Raw genomic sequence first — 16138 nt, 5'->3', positions numbered from 1 at the left:
ATTACTTGAAGCTTTGATCAACACAGTGTACATTGGTGGCCCCTGCTGGTCAAAATAATCTAGAGCTGCCAAATTATTATAGATGACGTCCCACACCCCATATCGCGTTTGCAGTGTAGCCTTTTTGTTTCCTACCAAACCAATACCAAACCAATCAGATGGTTGTTTGACAAAACAAAGCTTCAGACGTCATTGATCATGTGCTTCTGATAAAGTGATACAGACATAGACACACTGCTTAGCGATTTCGACACATGCCTTGGAGTTCCTGTATCAAACGTAACATCACTAAATATCATACATATTTCATTAAGCCTTGTTTAGAGGGCCTAGTTTTACACAAATACATGGGCCTGAGACTCATACACATTTGCAGTGTTAATGCTGCTTAGTGTGTTGTATTTAATTAAAGCAGTTTGTTGTGTCCTCATTAGTGCTCGGGCAACCCCCCCCAAAGTAACAGTTTAATATACAGTAAAACATAAAAGATGCACGTCCTCAATTAAAGAGACTGAAGACTTGAATCATGAAAATATAGACGTAGAGAAAGATAATCTTTTGGTTGGTTTCGATGTGATAAAAGTGTAATTATTTTGTAGTGGTTTTGTGTGTGTGTGTGGGTTGAGGTTCAAACAGTTTCGTTTCAAGTTTATTTGTGTAACGAATGTGTAATGACTACTTTAGAAATGTAACTCTCCAGTGTGCTCACAATAAAATCACAAGATCAGCAAGAAATATACAAACATACTAGCCTGGTTAACCAGACAAATAGCTATGTTCATCATTCTGTTTTGTGAAACAATGGTGAGCACAGCGTCAGTCTGGTTTACCAGGGTACATGTACACAACAACCAGCAATGCAATCGTAAGGTTGATATACATAAAGTATTTCAGTAAAACCTATGTGCATGCGTGTCAGAAACACACGACAGTAAGTGTCCTTACCGTTTTTACAGACAGGACAGCACTGTTCTGGCTCGTAGACTGGGTTGACACACTCTGGGACGGCACAGTCAGAGACCACACAGTGCACCTCGTTATTTGGTTCACAGCGACACCACTCACAAGGCGAAGGCTGAAGGGAGAGAGGGGGGAGGGAGAAAATGGAGAGGGAGAAAGAGAGACCAAGGGGAGGGAGGGAGAAAGAGAGGCAGAGAGAGGGGGGAAGATTTTAATTGCATTTGAATACCAATCATATAACTATTGTAACAACATGGTGGCAAGATTACTGTTAATATCAAGTTATAAGCCTTGAAAAAATACAATGGTTAATTTGACTGAACATTTAAAAGATCAACTCATGGTCACAGTAGGATGTCTGCACACTCTTAGAAAAAAAGGTTCCAAAAGAGTTCTTTGGCTGTCCCCATAGGATAACCTTTTTTGGTTCCACTTAGAAACCTTTGGGGTTTGAGGTAGAACCCCATGTAGAAAGGGTTATACATTGAATCCCAAAAGGTTCTATCTGAAACCAAAGGGTTCTGCTATGGAGACAGCTGAACAACCCTTTTAGGTTCTAGATAACACATTTTTTGTAAGTGTGTAGGGTTACTCTTTACAACACATTAGGAAATCCACTGACACTTCACTTGTAAACTGACAACTATGATATTATTTAGCAGTGTTCCTAAGCAACAGTGCTTAGCCTACTCATCCTTGGGGGCCATGCTGGAAACAGTGATTGAATTGGAACATCTCAATCACGCCACATCAACCAGGGTATGTTTCCGTCTGTCCCTCTACCAAAAGGTACCTAATGTCATGGGCAGGTCTCCTATTGGAAAAAAGTTACTGCATGTCCACGGGACTTAGAGTAAGTCCAAGGTAAAATAAAAGTGAAAAATGTCTGTAGTAAATATTAAGCTCACGTAAAGAATATACTGCGTGGGAGAACTCAACCCAATTGAAACAGAATGAACTCCAACAGTTGTTGTCATGCCATGTCTGCATAAGCAGAAACCTTTAGTTTACCCACTGACCACATTTCGATTATAGTTTGTACACTCTTTAAAAAAAAAGGGTTATTTTGCTGTCCCCATAGGAAAACCCTTTTTGGTTCCAGGTAGAACCCCCTGTGGAAAGGATTCTAAATGGAATCCAAAAGGATTCTACCTGGAACCAAAAGGGTTCAACCGGCAACCAAAAAGGATTATTCAAAGTGTAATCCTATGGGGACCGCCAAAGAACCCTTTAAGGTTCTAGATAGCACTTATTTTTCCTAAGAGTGTACTACATGCCTTTTGTAGTATAGAATGTATGCCATCATGTTGTAAGCTACAGTGAAAGCAAGTCACTGCCTCTAGAGAATGACAAAACCACTATCTTTCATTTTCACATTCACCCACTGCAAAGGGTATCCTTTTAGCAATGTTAAAAGTCCCTGCAGCCCCAATGGCCTTTTCTCTGCCCCAACTTAACAATGTCTATTAACAATGCCCTATTTCCTATATAGTCTTCTACTTTTGACCATAGGCATATGGGCCCCGGTCAAAAATAATGCACTATAAAGCGAGTGGGGAGCCATTTGAGACAAAGCCAGAGAGATGTTGACTCATACATTTGGAGCGGTGCCTCCGTCTGGCTGGTGGTGTGTGTGTGTGTGTGTGTGTGTCAATAGGGTGATGAGAGACAGAGGAGAAGCCTGAGCCCTCTCAGTAGCCAAGGTGTTTAAACTTTGTACATAGGGGATCTGTCTCAGTCTGGCAATTACCTGTCTATGCCTTAAATAACACTGTTTGGCCACAGAGCCAAGGGCTCTTATCCATGGAAACGCTCCCTAATTGTACTGAGCTCAATGGTAAACAAGAACAAACAAACAAGTTTGTGCCTGAGGGTGAAATGGCAGTCTTTTCGACTGAAACTGCATGACTTTTACTGTGAAGCCTCACAGTTAGTGATGCAGTTGAAGTTGGAAGTTTACATACACTTAGGTTGGAGTCATTAAAACTCATTTTTCAACCACTCCACAAATGTCTTGTTAACAAACTATAGTTTTGGCAAGTTGGTTAGGACATCTACTTTGTGCATGACACAAGTCATTTTTCCAACAATTGTTTACAGACAGATTATTTCACTAATAATTCACTGTATCACAATTCCAGTGGGTCAGAAGTTTACATACACATACACAAGTTGACTGTGCCTTTAAACAGCTTGGAAAATTCCGGAAAAAATTCCGGAAAATTATGTCATGACTTAGAAGCTTCTGATAGGCTAATTGACATAATTTGAGTCAATTTGAGGTGCACCTGTGGATGTATTTCAAGGCCTACCTTCAAACTCAGTGCCTCTTTGCTTGACATGGGAAAATCAAAAGAAATCAGTCAAGACCTCAGAAAAACAATTGTAGACCTCCACAAGTCTGGTTCATCCTTCGGAGCAATTTCCAAATGCCTGAAGGAACCACGTTCATCTGTACAAACAATTGTACGCAAGTATAAACACCATGGGACCACGCAGCCGTCATACCGCTCAGGAATGAGACACATTCTGTCTACTAGAGATGGACATACTTTGGTGCGAAAAGTGCAAATCAATCCCAGAGCAACAGCAAAGGACCTTGTGAAGATGCTGGAGGAAACGGGTACAAAATTATCTATATCCACAGTAAAATGCGTCCTATATCAACGTAACCTGAAAGGCTGCTCAGCAAGGAAGAAGCCACTGCTCCAAAACCGCCATAAAAAACCCAGACTATGGTTTGCAACTGCACATGGGGACAAAGATCGTACTTTTTGGAGAAATGTCCTCTGGTCTGACGAAACAAAAATAGAACTGTTTGGCCATAATGACCATCATTATGTTTGGAGGAGAAAGGGGGATGCTTGCAAGCCGAAGAACACCATCCCAACCGTGAAGCACAGGGGTGGCAGCATCATGTTGTGGGGGTGCTTTGCGGGGGTGGGGGTGCTTTGCTGCAGGAGTGACCATCACAAAACCCTGACCTCAATCCTATAATTACACCAGCTCTGTCAGGAGGAATGGGCCAGAATTCACCCAACTTCTTGTGGGAAGCTTGTGGAAGGCTACCCGAAACGTTTGACCCAAGTTAACAATTTAAAGGCAATGCTACCAAATACTAATTGAGTATATGTAAACTTCTGACCCACTGGGAATGTGATAAAGGAAATAAAAGCTGACATTTCATATTCTTAAAATAAAGTGGTGATCCTAACTGATGTAAGACAGGGAATTTTTACTCTGATTAAATGTTGGGAATTGTGAAAAATTGAGTTTAAATGTATTTAGCTAAGGTGTAAGGTAAACTTCCATCTTCAACTGTACATACTCTTCAACTGTACATAAAAAAAGGGTTAAAAGCGGGTTCTTTGTAAGGCAAAGTGTTCTACCTAGAACATTAACATCTTAAGAACTATTTTTGGAAGAAAGGGTTATTTGATTATTCTTTGGAAGGCAAGAAGGGTTCTACATAGAACCATATAATATTTCCTAGCATGTCTGTTATTTTGCATGTGCATTATTTGGTTGATTCATTTTATGCAACACAAAAATAAAGAACATACAGTTTTCTAAACTAATCCAATCTATTGGATGTATTGCACCCGTTACTGAGATGGTTGTTCCAGTTTGGATGACTGACAGTCTCAGTATTCAAGTTGCCTTACTCTGCCAGTCAGTCTGAATGCAGGTGATTAACAATGCCACTTGTTGGATATCCTAACTCTGGCTGGATTCCAATAGGAGTTACATGTCACTTTGTAAGCCAGCATGTGACTTGCATGCTTGATGTGACCTGTAAAACAGGAGATTCTTAACACTGTGTTAGGGTATAATTAGTGATAGTGAAACAAAGCTTGATGAAGCATTGTGGTTTTCCAATAGTCTTGAAAACAGGTTCATTACTAGAGACATTGATTAACACAGTGTACATTAGTGGCACCTGCTGGTAAAAATAATTTACAGCTGCCAAATTATTATAGATGACGTCCCACACCCCGTATCTCGTGCGCAACAGCCTTTTTGTCTTCTACCAAACCAATTCCAAACCAATCAGGTGGTTGTTCGATGAAACTAAACTTCAGACATCATTGATCACATGCTTCTGATAAAGTGATACAGGCATCAGCACACTGCTTTGAAGTATACTGCATAGAGATTTTGATGCATGCCTCAGAGCTCCAGTATCAAACATCACTAGACATAACTAGGCCCCCAAAGAAATGCCTTATCATATATGTAATTTATCATTTTTGAAAACACTTTATTATACACAGACTGGCAGTAACATTTTTATGAAGGCATTTAAAGGTCTATGGAATTCAGCTCTGGGATAATGGTCTTATTGAACCTTTAGTAAAAGTGAACTGTCAGACAACTCAAGCATCCTCAGCTTGTAACTAGTAGTAACATGCAATTTCATGATACAGACTTTCATGAAACCTGTCATTTTCAGACAACACAAAACTCCTCAAACTGTGATATCTACTTAATATCAATCTAATTGACATATTTTCCTGCAACTGATCTTCCAACATACCTGTAACTTTCTCTATCCCCTTTCCTTTGGAATATTTTTTACCAGCACTCAATGGTCATTAAAATACCTTACTTAGTAAGAGACCTTGAACAAATATTTTCAGCACTAGATTACTGCCTCCAGTTTTCTTGTAGATGTACAGTGCCTTGCGAAAGTATTCGGCCCCCTTGAACTTTATGACCTTTTTCCACATTTCAGGCTTCAAACATAAAGATATAAAACTGTATTTTTTTGTGAAGAATCAACAAGTGGGACACAATCATGAAGTGGAACGATATTTATTGGATATTTCAAACTTTTTTAACAAATCAAAAACTGAAAAATTGGGCGTGCAAAATTATTCAGCCCCTTTACTTTCAGTGCAGCAAACTCTCTCCAGAAGTTCAGTGAGGATCTCTGAATGATCCAATGTTGACCTAAATGACTAATGATGATAAATACAATCCACCTGTGTGTAATCAAGTCTCCGTATAAATGCACCTGCACTGTGATAGTCTCAGAGGTCCGTTAAAAGCGCAGAGAGCATCATGAAGAACAAGGAACACACCAGGCAGGTCCGAGATACTGTTGTGAAGAAGTTTAAAGCCGGATTTGGATACAAAAAGATTTCCCAAGCTTTAAACATCCCAAGGAGCACTGTGCAAGCGATAATATTGAAATGGAAGGAGTATCAGACTACTGCAAATCTAGCAAGACCTGGCCGTCCCTCTAAACTTTCAGCTCATACAAGGAGAACACTGATCAGAGATGCAGCCAAGAGGCCCATGATCACTATGGATGAACTGCAGAGATCTACAGCTGAGGTGGGAGACTCTGTCCATAGGACAACAATCAGTCGTATATTGCACAAATCTGGCCTTTATGGAAGAGTGGCAAGAAGAAAGCCATTTCTTAAAGATATCCATAAAAAGTTTGCCACAAGCCACCTGGGAGACACACCAAACATGTGGAAGAAGGTGCTCTGGTCATATTAAACCAAAATTGAACTTTTTGGCAACAATGCAAAACGTTATGTTTGGCGTAAAAGCAACACAGCTCATCACCCTGAACACACCATCCCCACTGTCAAACATGGTGGTGGCAGCATCATGGTTTGGGCCTGCTTTTCTTCAGCAGGGACAGGGAAGATGGATGGAGCCAAATACAGGACCATTCTGGAAGAAAACCTGATGGAGTCTGCAAAAGACCTGAGACTGGGACGGAGATTTGTCTTCCAACAAGACAATGATCCAAAACATAAAACAAAATCTACAATGGAATGGTTCAAAAATAAACATATCCAGGTGTTAGAATGGCCAAGTCAAAGTCCAGACCTGAATCCAATCGAGAATCTGTGGAAAGAACTGAAAACTGCTGTTCACAAATGCTCTCCATCCAACCTCACTGAGCTCGAGCTGTTTTGCAAGGAGGAATGGGAAAAAATGTCAGTCTCTCGATGTGCAAAACTGATAGACATACCCCAAGCGACTTACAGCTGTAATCGCAGCAAAAGGGGGCGCTACAAAGTATTAACTTAAGGGGGCTGAATAATTTTGCACGCCCAATTTTTCAGTTTTTGATTTGTTAAAAAAGTTTGAAATATCCAATAAATGTCGTTCCACTTCATGATTGTGTCCCACTTGTTGTTGATTCTTCACAAAAAAATACAGTTTTATATCTTTATGTTTGAAGCCTGAAATGTGGCAAAAGGTCGCAAAGTTCAAGGAGGCCGAATACTTTCCAAGGCACTGTAAATGGACGGATATATCTCGCTGAATTTGCTTGATCTGGTGCCACTACCAAATCTATGGGGAAGGTGATGAAGTTAAAACACTGACAAGCCTTTACTGCACTCTATATTTACCATCATATAACAAACATTTGCTTCTTCATGGCATAGATAGAAGATGAAACAAAATAAGAAATTGCACACTACTCATCGAGGGATACATTAGATATGGATGGTTGAATTCAACTGAAGCTATTATTTATTTCCTTTGTATATGTTGTGTTACGTCCCTACGGTACATGTTCATGTGCTGTCACAGTGTCTCTTACAAAGACTGTAAGATTAATTTATTTGACATGATCACCGGAATAATTACATATTTCTCTGTAATCATGACAAGAAAAACACATTGAATGCAATTTCTTGACTGGATGCATTGTTATACATTTGATACATCTGAAATTAAAGTATATTTAAAATGAACGGGAAGTATCCACTGTATACTGTACTTCCTGCATCTCAAAAATACATTGCAGTCTAGTGCATGCGCCCATCAATGTATTTACTGTAACAGTGCTAGAGTGCTTTGAATGCAACCTTTTGTGTGAGATGTACCGTTCGGTGAAGTGGATTAATCATGCCACGGTCTGGAAGTACGACAGTAACTCACAAAAAAAAGAAAAACACCAAGACGATGTTTTGCCATGCCGAGGGGTGTGTTAGTGAGTTTGTGGATCAAACTATATGGTGATTTGTGAGCCCATTTAGGTTCACATAAGAGTGAACTGACTGTCGAAGCTGCATTAGAGACTGTAGTGGTTGTACTCTGATACTATTCTACGTTATTCTAAGTTACGTCAAAACAACATCTTATATTACCAGAATGAAGGAGAGGTAGAGTGGAGTGTAGATGGGAGATGAAGGGATGGAAGAGGAGAGGTGGAGTGGAAATGGGAGATGAAGGATTGGGAGAGGAGAGGTGGATTGGAGATGGGAGATGAAGGATTGGGAGAGGAGAGGTGGAGTGGAAATGGGAGATGAAGGGATGGGAGAGGTGGAGTGGAGTGTAGATGGGAGATGAAGGGATGGAAGAGGGGAGGTGGAGATGGGATATGAAGGAATGGGAGAGGAGATGAGAGGTGGTGGAGATGGGAGATTAAGGGATGAGAGAGGAGGTGGAGATGAAAGAATGAGAGAGGAGAGATGGAGATGGGAGGTGAAGGAATGGGAGAGGAGAGGTGGAGATGGGAGATAAAGGGATGGGAGAGGTGGAGATGGGAGTTGGATGGGAGAGGTGAGGTAGAGATGAAATATGGGGGATGAGGGATGGGAGATGAAGGAATCGGAGAGGAGAGGTGGAGATGGGAAAGGAGAGTTGGAGATGGGAGATGAAGGTATGGGAGAGGGGGGGTAGAGATGCAAAATGAAGGGATGGGAGAGGTAGAGATGGGAGATCGGAGATGAAGGGATGGGAGAGGAGGGGTAGAGATGCGAGATGAAGGGATGGGAGAGGAGAGGTAGAGATGGGAAATGAAGGGATGGGAGAGGAGAGGTAGAGATGGGAGATGAAGGGATGGGAGAGGAGAGGTAGAGATGGGAGATGAAGGGATGGGAGAGGAGAGGTAGAGATGGGAGATGAAGGGATGGGAGAGGAGAGGTAGAGATGGGAGATGAAGGGATGGGAGAGGAGAGGTAGAGATGGGAAATGAAGGGATGGGAGAGGAGAGGTAGAGATGGGAGATTAAGGGATGGGAGAGGAGAGGTAGAGATGGGAGATGAAGGGATGGGAGAGGAGAGGTAGAGATGGGAGATGAAGGGATGGGAGAGGAGAGGTAGAGATGGGAGATGAAGGGATGGGAGAGGAGAGGTAGAGATGGGAGATGAAGGGATGGGAGAGGAGAGGTAGAGATGGGAGATGAAGGGATGGGAGAGGAGAGGTAGAGATGGGAGATGAAGGGATGGGAGAGGAGAGGTAGAGATGGGAGATGAAGGGATGGGAGAGGAGAGGTAGAGATGGGAAATGAAGGGATGGGAGAGGAGAGGTAGAGATGGGAAATGAAGGGATGGGAGAGGAGAGGTAGAGATGGGAGATGAAGGGATGGGAGAGGAGAGGTAGAGATGGGAGATGAAGGGATGGGAGAGGAGAGGTAGAGATGGGAGATGAAGGGATGGGAGAGGAGAGGTAGAGATGGGAGATGAAGGGATGGGAGAGGAGAGGTAGAGATGGGAAATGAAGGGATGGGAGAGGAGAGGTAGAGATGGGAAATGAAGGGATGGGGGGGGGGGGGGGTATAAGGGATATCCAAAGTCAGATAAAGACACAAGGCAATCTTTTTTAGCTTTCATTTACCTCATTCAGTTAACTCATTTAAAGTAAGTTATGCGGGGAACTTGCTCAAACTAGTTCAACGCTCCAGTTATCTCTGACCTACTTGTTTGCTTCTCTTAATCAGCTTTTCAAATTAAAACAATGCTTTTTTTCTTCAGGCAAATTGGATAGGAAAATCAATTTGAGCAACTTATTTTAGATGCTTTTCATAGGTTTCCTTTCATAGGTGTCAGTGCTGAAGAGCACAGTAACTAATTAGTGTAGGATGTGCAGTGTGGGCGGTGAAGTTTTTTTGTGTGTGTATGCACACGTGTGTGTAAAAGTGTGTGTTCTGTCCTCCATTCTATCATTTTCTGCTGTGCAAAGGGTGATATATTGGTTCATTACTTTGTAAATTGGTTTTCCTGTAATATTTGTGATTTGTGATCTTGAAAGGCATTGCATTTTGTTGCAGAACTTTTATTGCAGTCAGACACTACTCTTATGAGCCTGATCAGTGTTTAAAAAGCTGCTGCAATGTCAGACTGGGCAGTTGAGAGAGCTGAGAGTTATAAAACCCTCAGAATTGAACCTAAACCTTGACATTTTGTCCAAAAGTGTCATTAGTAAATAACTGCATTTTATTTAGAAACGTCCACTGCAGTCACTTCTGTTATGATTCTGATGAGTGCTTTAGTATTCAGTAGATTCAGAGCTGGATCTCTTGGGTTCCCATGTTATTAAACTGTGTCCAATCGGTCTCTTGTAACAATGTGGGTAATAGAGCTCGCCAGCTTGTATTCCTAAAAAACGGAAATGAGTCCCCTCTGGTTTGTTCAGACATTCCTATGGGAAAAATAGTGGGGAAAGAATAGGGTTTTGGGATAAACGGCAAAATATGGTCTGAGGTTAACACAGGTTTAGGAGATCTAATACGTTTTGTTCTATGAGATGATATCAGTCATTTAACATTAAGAATAAAGCCTCGATGTGCTTTTTTATTACATAAATGCTTAAAAATTCACGAGAAGTGATGTTAGCTGATGAGTTGTACCCACCCCCACCCTTTTGCCCAGCCTCAATCCATCGGGTCACGGACTCTACAAGGTGACAAAAGCATTCTACAGGGATGCTGGCCCATGTTGACTCCAATGCTTCCCATAGTTGTGTCAAGTTGGCTGGATGTCCTTTTGGTGATGGTCCATTCTTGATACAGACGGAAAATTGTTGAGCGTCAAAAACCCAACACCATTGCAGTCCTTGACACAAACCGGCCCGCCTGTCCCCTACTAACATACCCCATTCAAAGGCACATAAATCTTGTGTCTTGCCCATTCACCCTCTTTAACCTGTCTCGTTTAACCTGCCTCCCTTTTATCTACATGGATTGAAGTGGATTTAACAATTTACATCAATAAGGGATCATAGCTTTCACCTGGATTTAGCTGGTCAGTCTATGTCATGGAAAGAGCAGGTGTTCATAATGTTTTTTACACTCAGAATATATTTAAGAGGATTAACGTTATGTAAAAACAAAATAAATCAGTGTAGCTTGTAAGACTACAGTTGCTTTTTGTGTCATTTTTGAATGGATGGGGACCCAACAACAAATGTCTTTAAGGTCCTTCTCAGCCCATCTCTCTCCCCTAGAGATCTCAGTCAGGAGCATGGATGGGATGGGGATTGATCGGATTTCAGCCCTACAGCCTGTCGAGTCCTGTTCTTCTCACCTGGGACATAGATATAGAACAGTTGTTTTATATCTGTGGCCTGGGATCTGAACTCACCCTATATTTCCTGGTTCTTGATTGGAGCTGCGCTGCAGAGGCTGGGGGTAGGACCGGGGGTAGTACGGGCGCGACGGCGGGCGGACTGGTCCCTTCCTCGTCGGACGGGGAACCCTGTAGGTGAAACACCTACCGAGGTTGAGTGGCACAACTCTCTCATACTGTCTTATATACATACTGTATACTATCTCTCTATCTTATAAATATACTGTATATATATATTTATATATATATCTGTGTTATATTCTACATTACATGCATCTGAAATGAAACTGTACTTAGTGTGCTATAGTACTGAATACAACACAGCAGCAAAGACCCACCCATAGTTATGTGATTTTATTTCTACAGACTAACTCACAAATATGACTATTTTTCTATGGAACTACTATTGTTTTCACTCTACCGTCCCCATCACCAAACCACATAACTGTCCATCAGGCTAAGAAAGTAGCTCCACATCAACTACATTACATCCATATTAAAAATGGACCACTGCCCAATAGAGACTGACTCAGCATTCTGTGGATGGAAAGATTCACTTTCTGATGAATGAGGTCTTTAAGGCTGGATCATATTTCTTAACAGATTACAGGGCATCGTCCGTGATCAATCAATGCTTAGAGATTCCTTACTTATCAAAGGGTTTTATTACTGACAAGGTATCTACAGATGTAGTATCTTAATTTGAGCCAGTTTTCTCCAGCAGGAAAATAATACAGCAACCGTAAATGTAAATTATTATGTGGATTATAATTAATGGACATTTTTTGTAGGAGTTGATACATTTTACATTAGGGCAAATTAAGTATGACATTTTAAAGTGGAAATTACAAACTTTAAAAGCCTTTTAAAACCTTGAATACACTACAAGTTTACATTTCCTGCTGTGCAGGGAAATTCTCATTAACAAAATAGTGATCAAATGAAGACCCTACATCTATACAGAATGTAACCCTGAGACACTTGCACAAAAGATTGATCACATTCCCTATTCCATGATCAGTGAATTAGTTACTATGAGACACAAAATGTTGGACAAGGTGGTGATACAGTCTGATCTGTGAGATTAAAACTTTAGTGTTTCTCTCTTGGCCTGTGTTTAGGAGAAATATAATACCCTTTTCACATCCTGGCTCCTATACATCCTCCCTACATTGTCCTTTCCAGCACGGTTCCAGCAACTATGTTGAATGACTAACCAAGCCAGTGCATCATGGCTCAGCTCGGCCTGGCACTTGGCACAGTAGTGTGAATCAACCCTCAGAGATATCTCCAACCTTACAGAGATGAAACCTGCCTTGTTGTTCTTAGATACACTGCTTGTGTTCCAAAACCCCAGTGTTTCTCTCATGGTCCCTATGTCTGCATGCCTCTTTGTTTAGAAGAGATATCAGAGAGATCTCCAACCATAAAGAGATCGAACCTGCCTTGTGGGTCTTAAAGATATAGATCTCTGTTGGACTCCTTCCCCGCCTGCTGTGTTCAGTAAATGCGGAGCTATGCATAAAGAGCCAGGACGACGGCCAAGGAAATGCCACCGCAGCCCACGCCAAAGGTTAACCAGCCAGCCCTGTCAGCATCCTCTTAATTGGGGCTTTGATCAGAAGCTACCAACACCCTTCAATTTTTTGTTTACTCCGCTGGACACTATGCAGTCATCGTTTTATACAGTAATTCAAAGAGAAATTATACTTTCATGTCTTTAATACTTTCATAAATAGGCACTTTCATTCTGGCACAACCATGGTGATTATGACTTTAGCTTCCTCAAGTCATCAGATGCCTGTCACGGATCAACAACCCCACAACAGTGATCTGACCAAAGCTTCAAAGCTGTGGTCAATGGGAATTCTTTGCTATATCAATTATTTATCTAAACTATCTGAAAATGGCGATTTTCATTGACCATCCACAGTTTCCCCTCTGTGTTCTGCCTCTCCCTGTAATTTCTCTGTTCAGGTGAGAAAATCGATAGGAACAAATGAATGGTTTTTCAAGAGGTGTGAAATGTCCTTCCCTCTCGCCCGGCCCTGCCACTCAAGGTTAGTGGGGATGTGAGGGTGAGCTGCACTATTGATGGACTTGATCTCACATCAAACCAGCAGGCTTTACTTACAGGCCTCTCTCTCTCCCTGAGGGGAGCATGGATCTGCATCCCAATACAGGCCTAAGAGGCTTCGTCCGCTCAACACCGATCCAGCCAGGCTGAGTTCCAAATGTCACCCCATTCCCTTTATAGTGCACTACCCTAAGGGCCCTGGTCAAAAGTAATGCACTATAAAGGGAATAAGGTGCCATGGGACGCGCCCCCAGTCACTGATCACAATGGATTAAGTACACGGGTTTAAAGGGCTGATCTCTCACAACCTTATTAGCAACACACTGCTTTACTTAAGTGCCTCATACTAAATTAGCTAATGCCATGCTCTTTTTGGAGATCTAAAAGCCTTGTAAATGATATGGAGTCTAAAATTAGTGGCAGGTGTTTCACTGGGGTGAGCAGTCACATTGTGATTGAATTGAATTGAGTTGAAGAATGTGATCAAGGACAAAGGTGGAACATGGACAATAGGAAAATCAAATCAATGAACTGAGCTATTCGAGAGATGAGATTTCTTACAAACAAAAATTACAAAGTTTGGTGCCCACTAACCACGTTTCAATTCACAGTTTTTATCCAAGTAAAGTCATATCGTATATATAAAAAAAAAATGTGATGGAAACAGGAAGTTTCGGTGTAATTTTTCTAAAGTTCGACATGGTGGGATCTTTTTGTGTTAGTAAAATTAATTATGCGGGAAATGGTGGTGGAAACAAAGTCAATTTGAAGTCACGCAACAATATGGTGTGTGGTCCTCCCACTACTTGGAAAACCATGCTGTTTATTAGGCTACAGATAAAATAAGTTACGATGAATTTCACAGGGTGGTGAAAGTACACAGTGATGAGCTTGATGCTGCTTTCCAATAACTATTGAGGGTTTTACTCTGGGGACATGATGAGCGATGCTTGACTGCTATTTGACAAGTCAAAATATTCTCAAATAAAAATACTCTCATTTTGTAGACTAGCTAACCCGCACTGTATCTGCTAGCTGTTGGCTAGTGCGCCGGTGCCAAGACCAGAGCCAGAGTAGGCACATTTGCCATTTAACGCAACAGTTTTGTGAAAACAAAATCGGTAGAGTTGAAAAAGTGATGGAAACATTGAACTTTAGATTCGGTGCATCATTATTTTGTGTGTGCACTATGTCATCACGCACTGATTTTTATCCACAACAAGTTCATTTGGTGGAAACACACCTTTGGTTAGAAAATGCACATGTTTTCTTTATGCAGATTCTAGAATATTTGCATGAAAATATTTTGCCAATTGGATTGAAACCTAGCTACTGTCTAACTTTTATATCAAACTTTAGGGACCATGGTTTGCTTGGGAATGGAAATGGAACATTTGCATAATTTGATTTAATGCTAATCATCACATAAGTTGATGATTGGGGACACATTACATGTAAAGGAAATGAATGCCATTGGCAACTGCATGCACAGTGAATACTAAAGTATAATGGGAAAAGAGTTCCAAAAGGATTATTTGGCTGTACCCATAGGATAACCCTTTTTAGTTCCATGTAAAACCCTCTGTGGAAAACCAAAAGAAATCTTCCTGGAACCAAGATTTCACATTCTTAAAATAAAGTGGTGATCCTAACTGACCTAAAACAGGGAATTTTTTACTGGGATTAAATGTCAGGAATTGGGAAAAACTGAGTTTAAATGTATTTGGCTAAGGTGTATGTTAACTTCCGACTTCAACTGTAAGCTTGTTTTTCTCCGAAGTTTGTAAACATTGTAAATGTAAACAAACACTGTAGCCTCATAACATGATTAAAACAATACTTTTTATATATCATGGACTGTCTGTCCTTGCATCGATAGCTCTGTCTATTAATCTGAGAGTGGTTCATTTCTCGTGGCCCATCCCTCAGCCATTTACCAAAAACAGAGCAGGGCATCCATTTTGTTATTGTTTCATCTGTGGATTTGCCCTTTAAACGAGATAAAAGTGTCACCAACAAAAAGGTAAACAATGGGCCTATTGCAAATGCAGCATATGGCATTCATTTATCACATGTAAATAGCACTTTTAAGTAGCGCTCAAAGCATGCCTTTCCATGAGCACAGCGTTTATTTTTCAACTTGAATCATTGAGCCCAATCAGTCCTCCATGACAACAAAATCATAAACAACAGAGTAGGGCTGGCTAATAAATCCTTAGTTTTGGGGTTATGCTCAGGGAAAACAATTTGGCTAATCTAGACTTCCATATTTCAAAGTCCTATTCTTGAAGATCAAGGGGTACAACATTTATTGGAATGACTGGAATTGTGATTTTAATGTAAATATTATCATTTAATCATATCATTGTATGTGGTGATGGGTTAGAAGAAGCCTACATAACCAAACCATAAAATTTAACAGCCATATACTTTGGGCTCCCGCAATGGTTTAAGGCATTGCATCTCACTGCTAGAGGCATCACTACAGACCATGGTTTGATTCCAGGCTGTATCACAACCAGCCGTGATTGGGAGTCCCATAGGGCGGTGCACAATTGGCCTAGCGTCGTCCAGGCCAGGGTTTGGCCGTCATTGTAAATAAGAATATCCCCCACGCGACAGTTGAGCAAATGTAGGCTAATGTGATTAGCATGAGGTTGTAAGAAACAAACAAAAAAATCCCCGGGACATAGACATGTTTGATATGGGCAAAAGCTTAAATTCTTGTTAATCTAATCTACACTGACCAATTTACAGTAAGACTTGCCTAGTTAAA

At 41.0% G+C, this 16138-nt stretch overlaps 1 protein-coding gene across 2 annotated transcripts in view; it reads right to left on the bottom strand.

Annotated features, from left to right (window-relative positions):
* The window catches only part of LOC109887621 (von Willebrand factor C domain-containing protein 2-like), a 44487-nt gene that overhangs the window by 14074 nt on the left and 14275 nt on the right, over positions 1-16138 (bottom strand). The window contains exons 3-4 of one of the 2 annotated variants that reach the window (XM_031806335.1): positions 11301-11414; positions 946-1075 (exon numbers count right to left, since the gene is read on the bottom strand). In XM_031806335.1, coding sequence (XP_031662195.1) covers positions 946-1075; positions 11301-11414 — 244 coding nt within the window. The remainder of the gene's footprint in view (positions 1-945; positions 1076-11300; positions 11415-16138) is intronic. The other variant, XM_031806336.1, reaches the window with a different exon arrangement.

Source organism: Oncorhynchus kisutch, linkage group LG26 (genome assembly GCF_002021735.2).
Source record: "Oncorhynchus kisutch isolate 150728-3 linkage group LG26, Okis_V2, whole genome shotgun sequence".
NCBI classification, from domain to species: domain Eukaryota; kingdom Metazoa; phylum Chordata; class Actinopteri; order Salmoniformes; family Salmonidae; genus Oncorhynchus; species Oncorhynchus kisutch.
The sequence above is the reverse complement of the archived record's forward strand: the minus strand, read 5'-3'. Positions and strand labels throughout refer to the sequence as shown.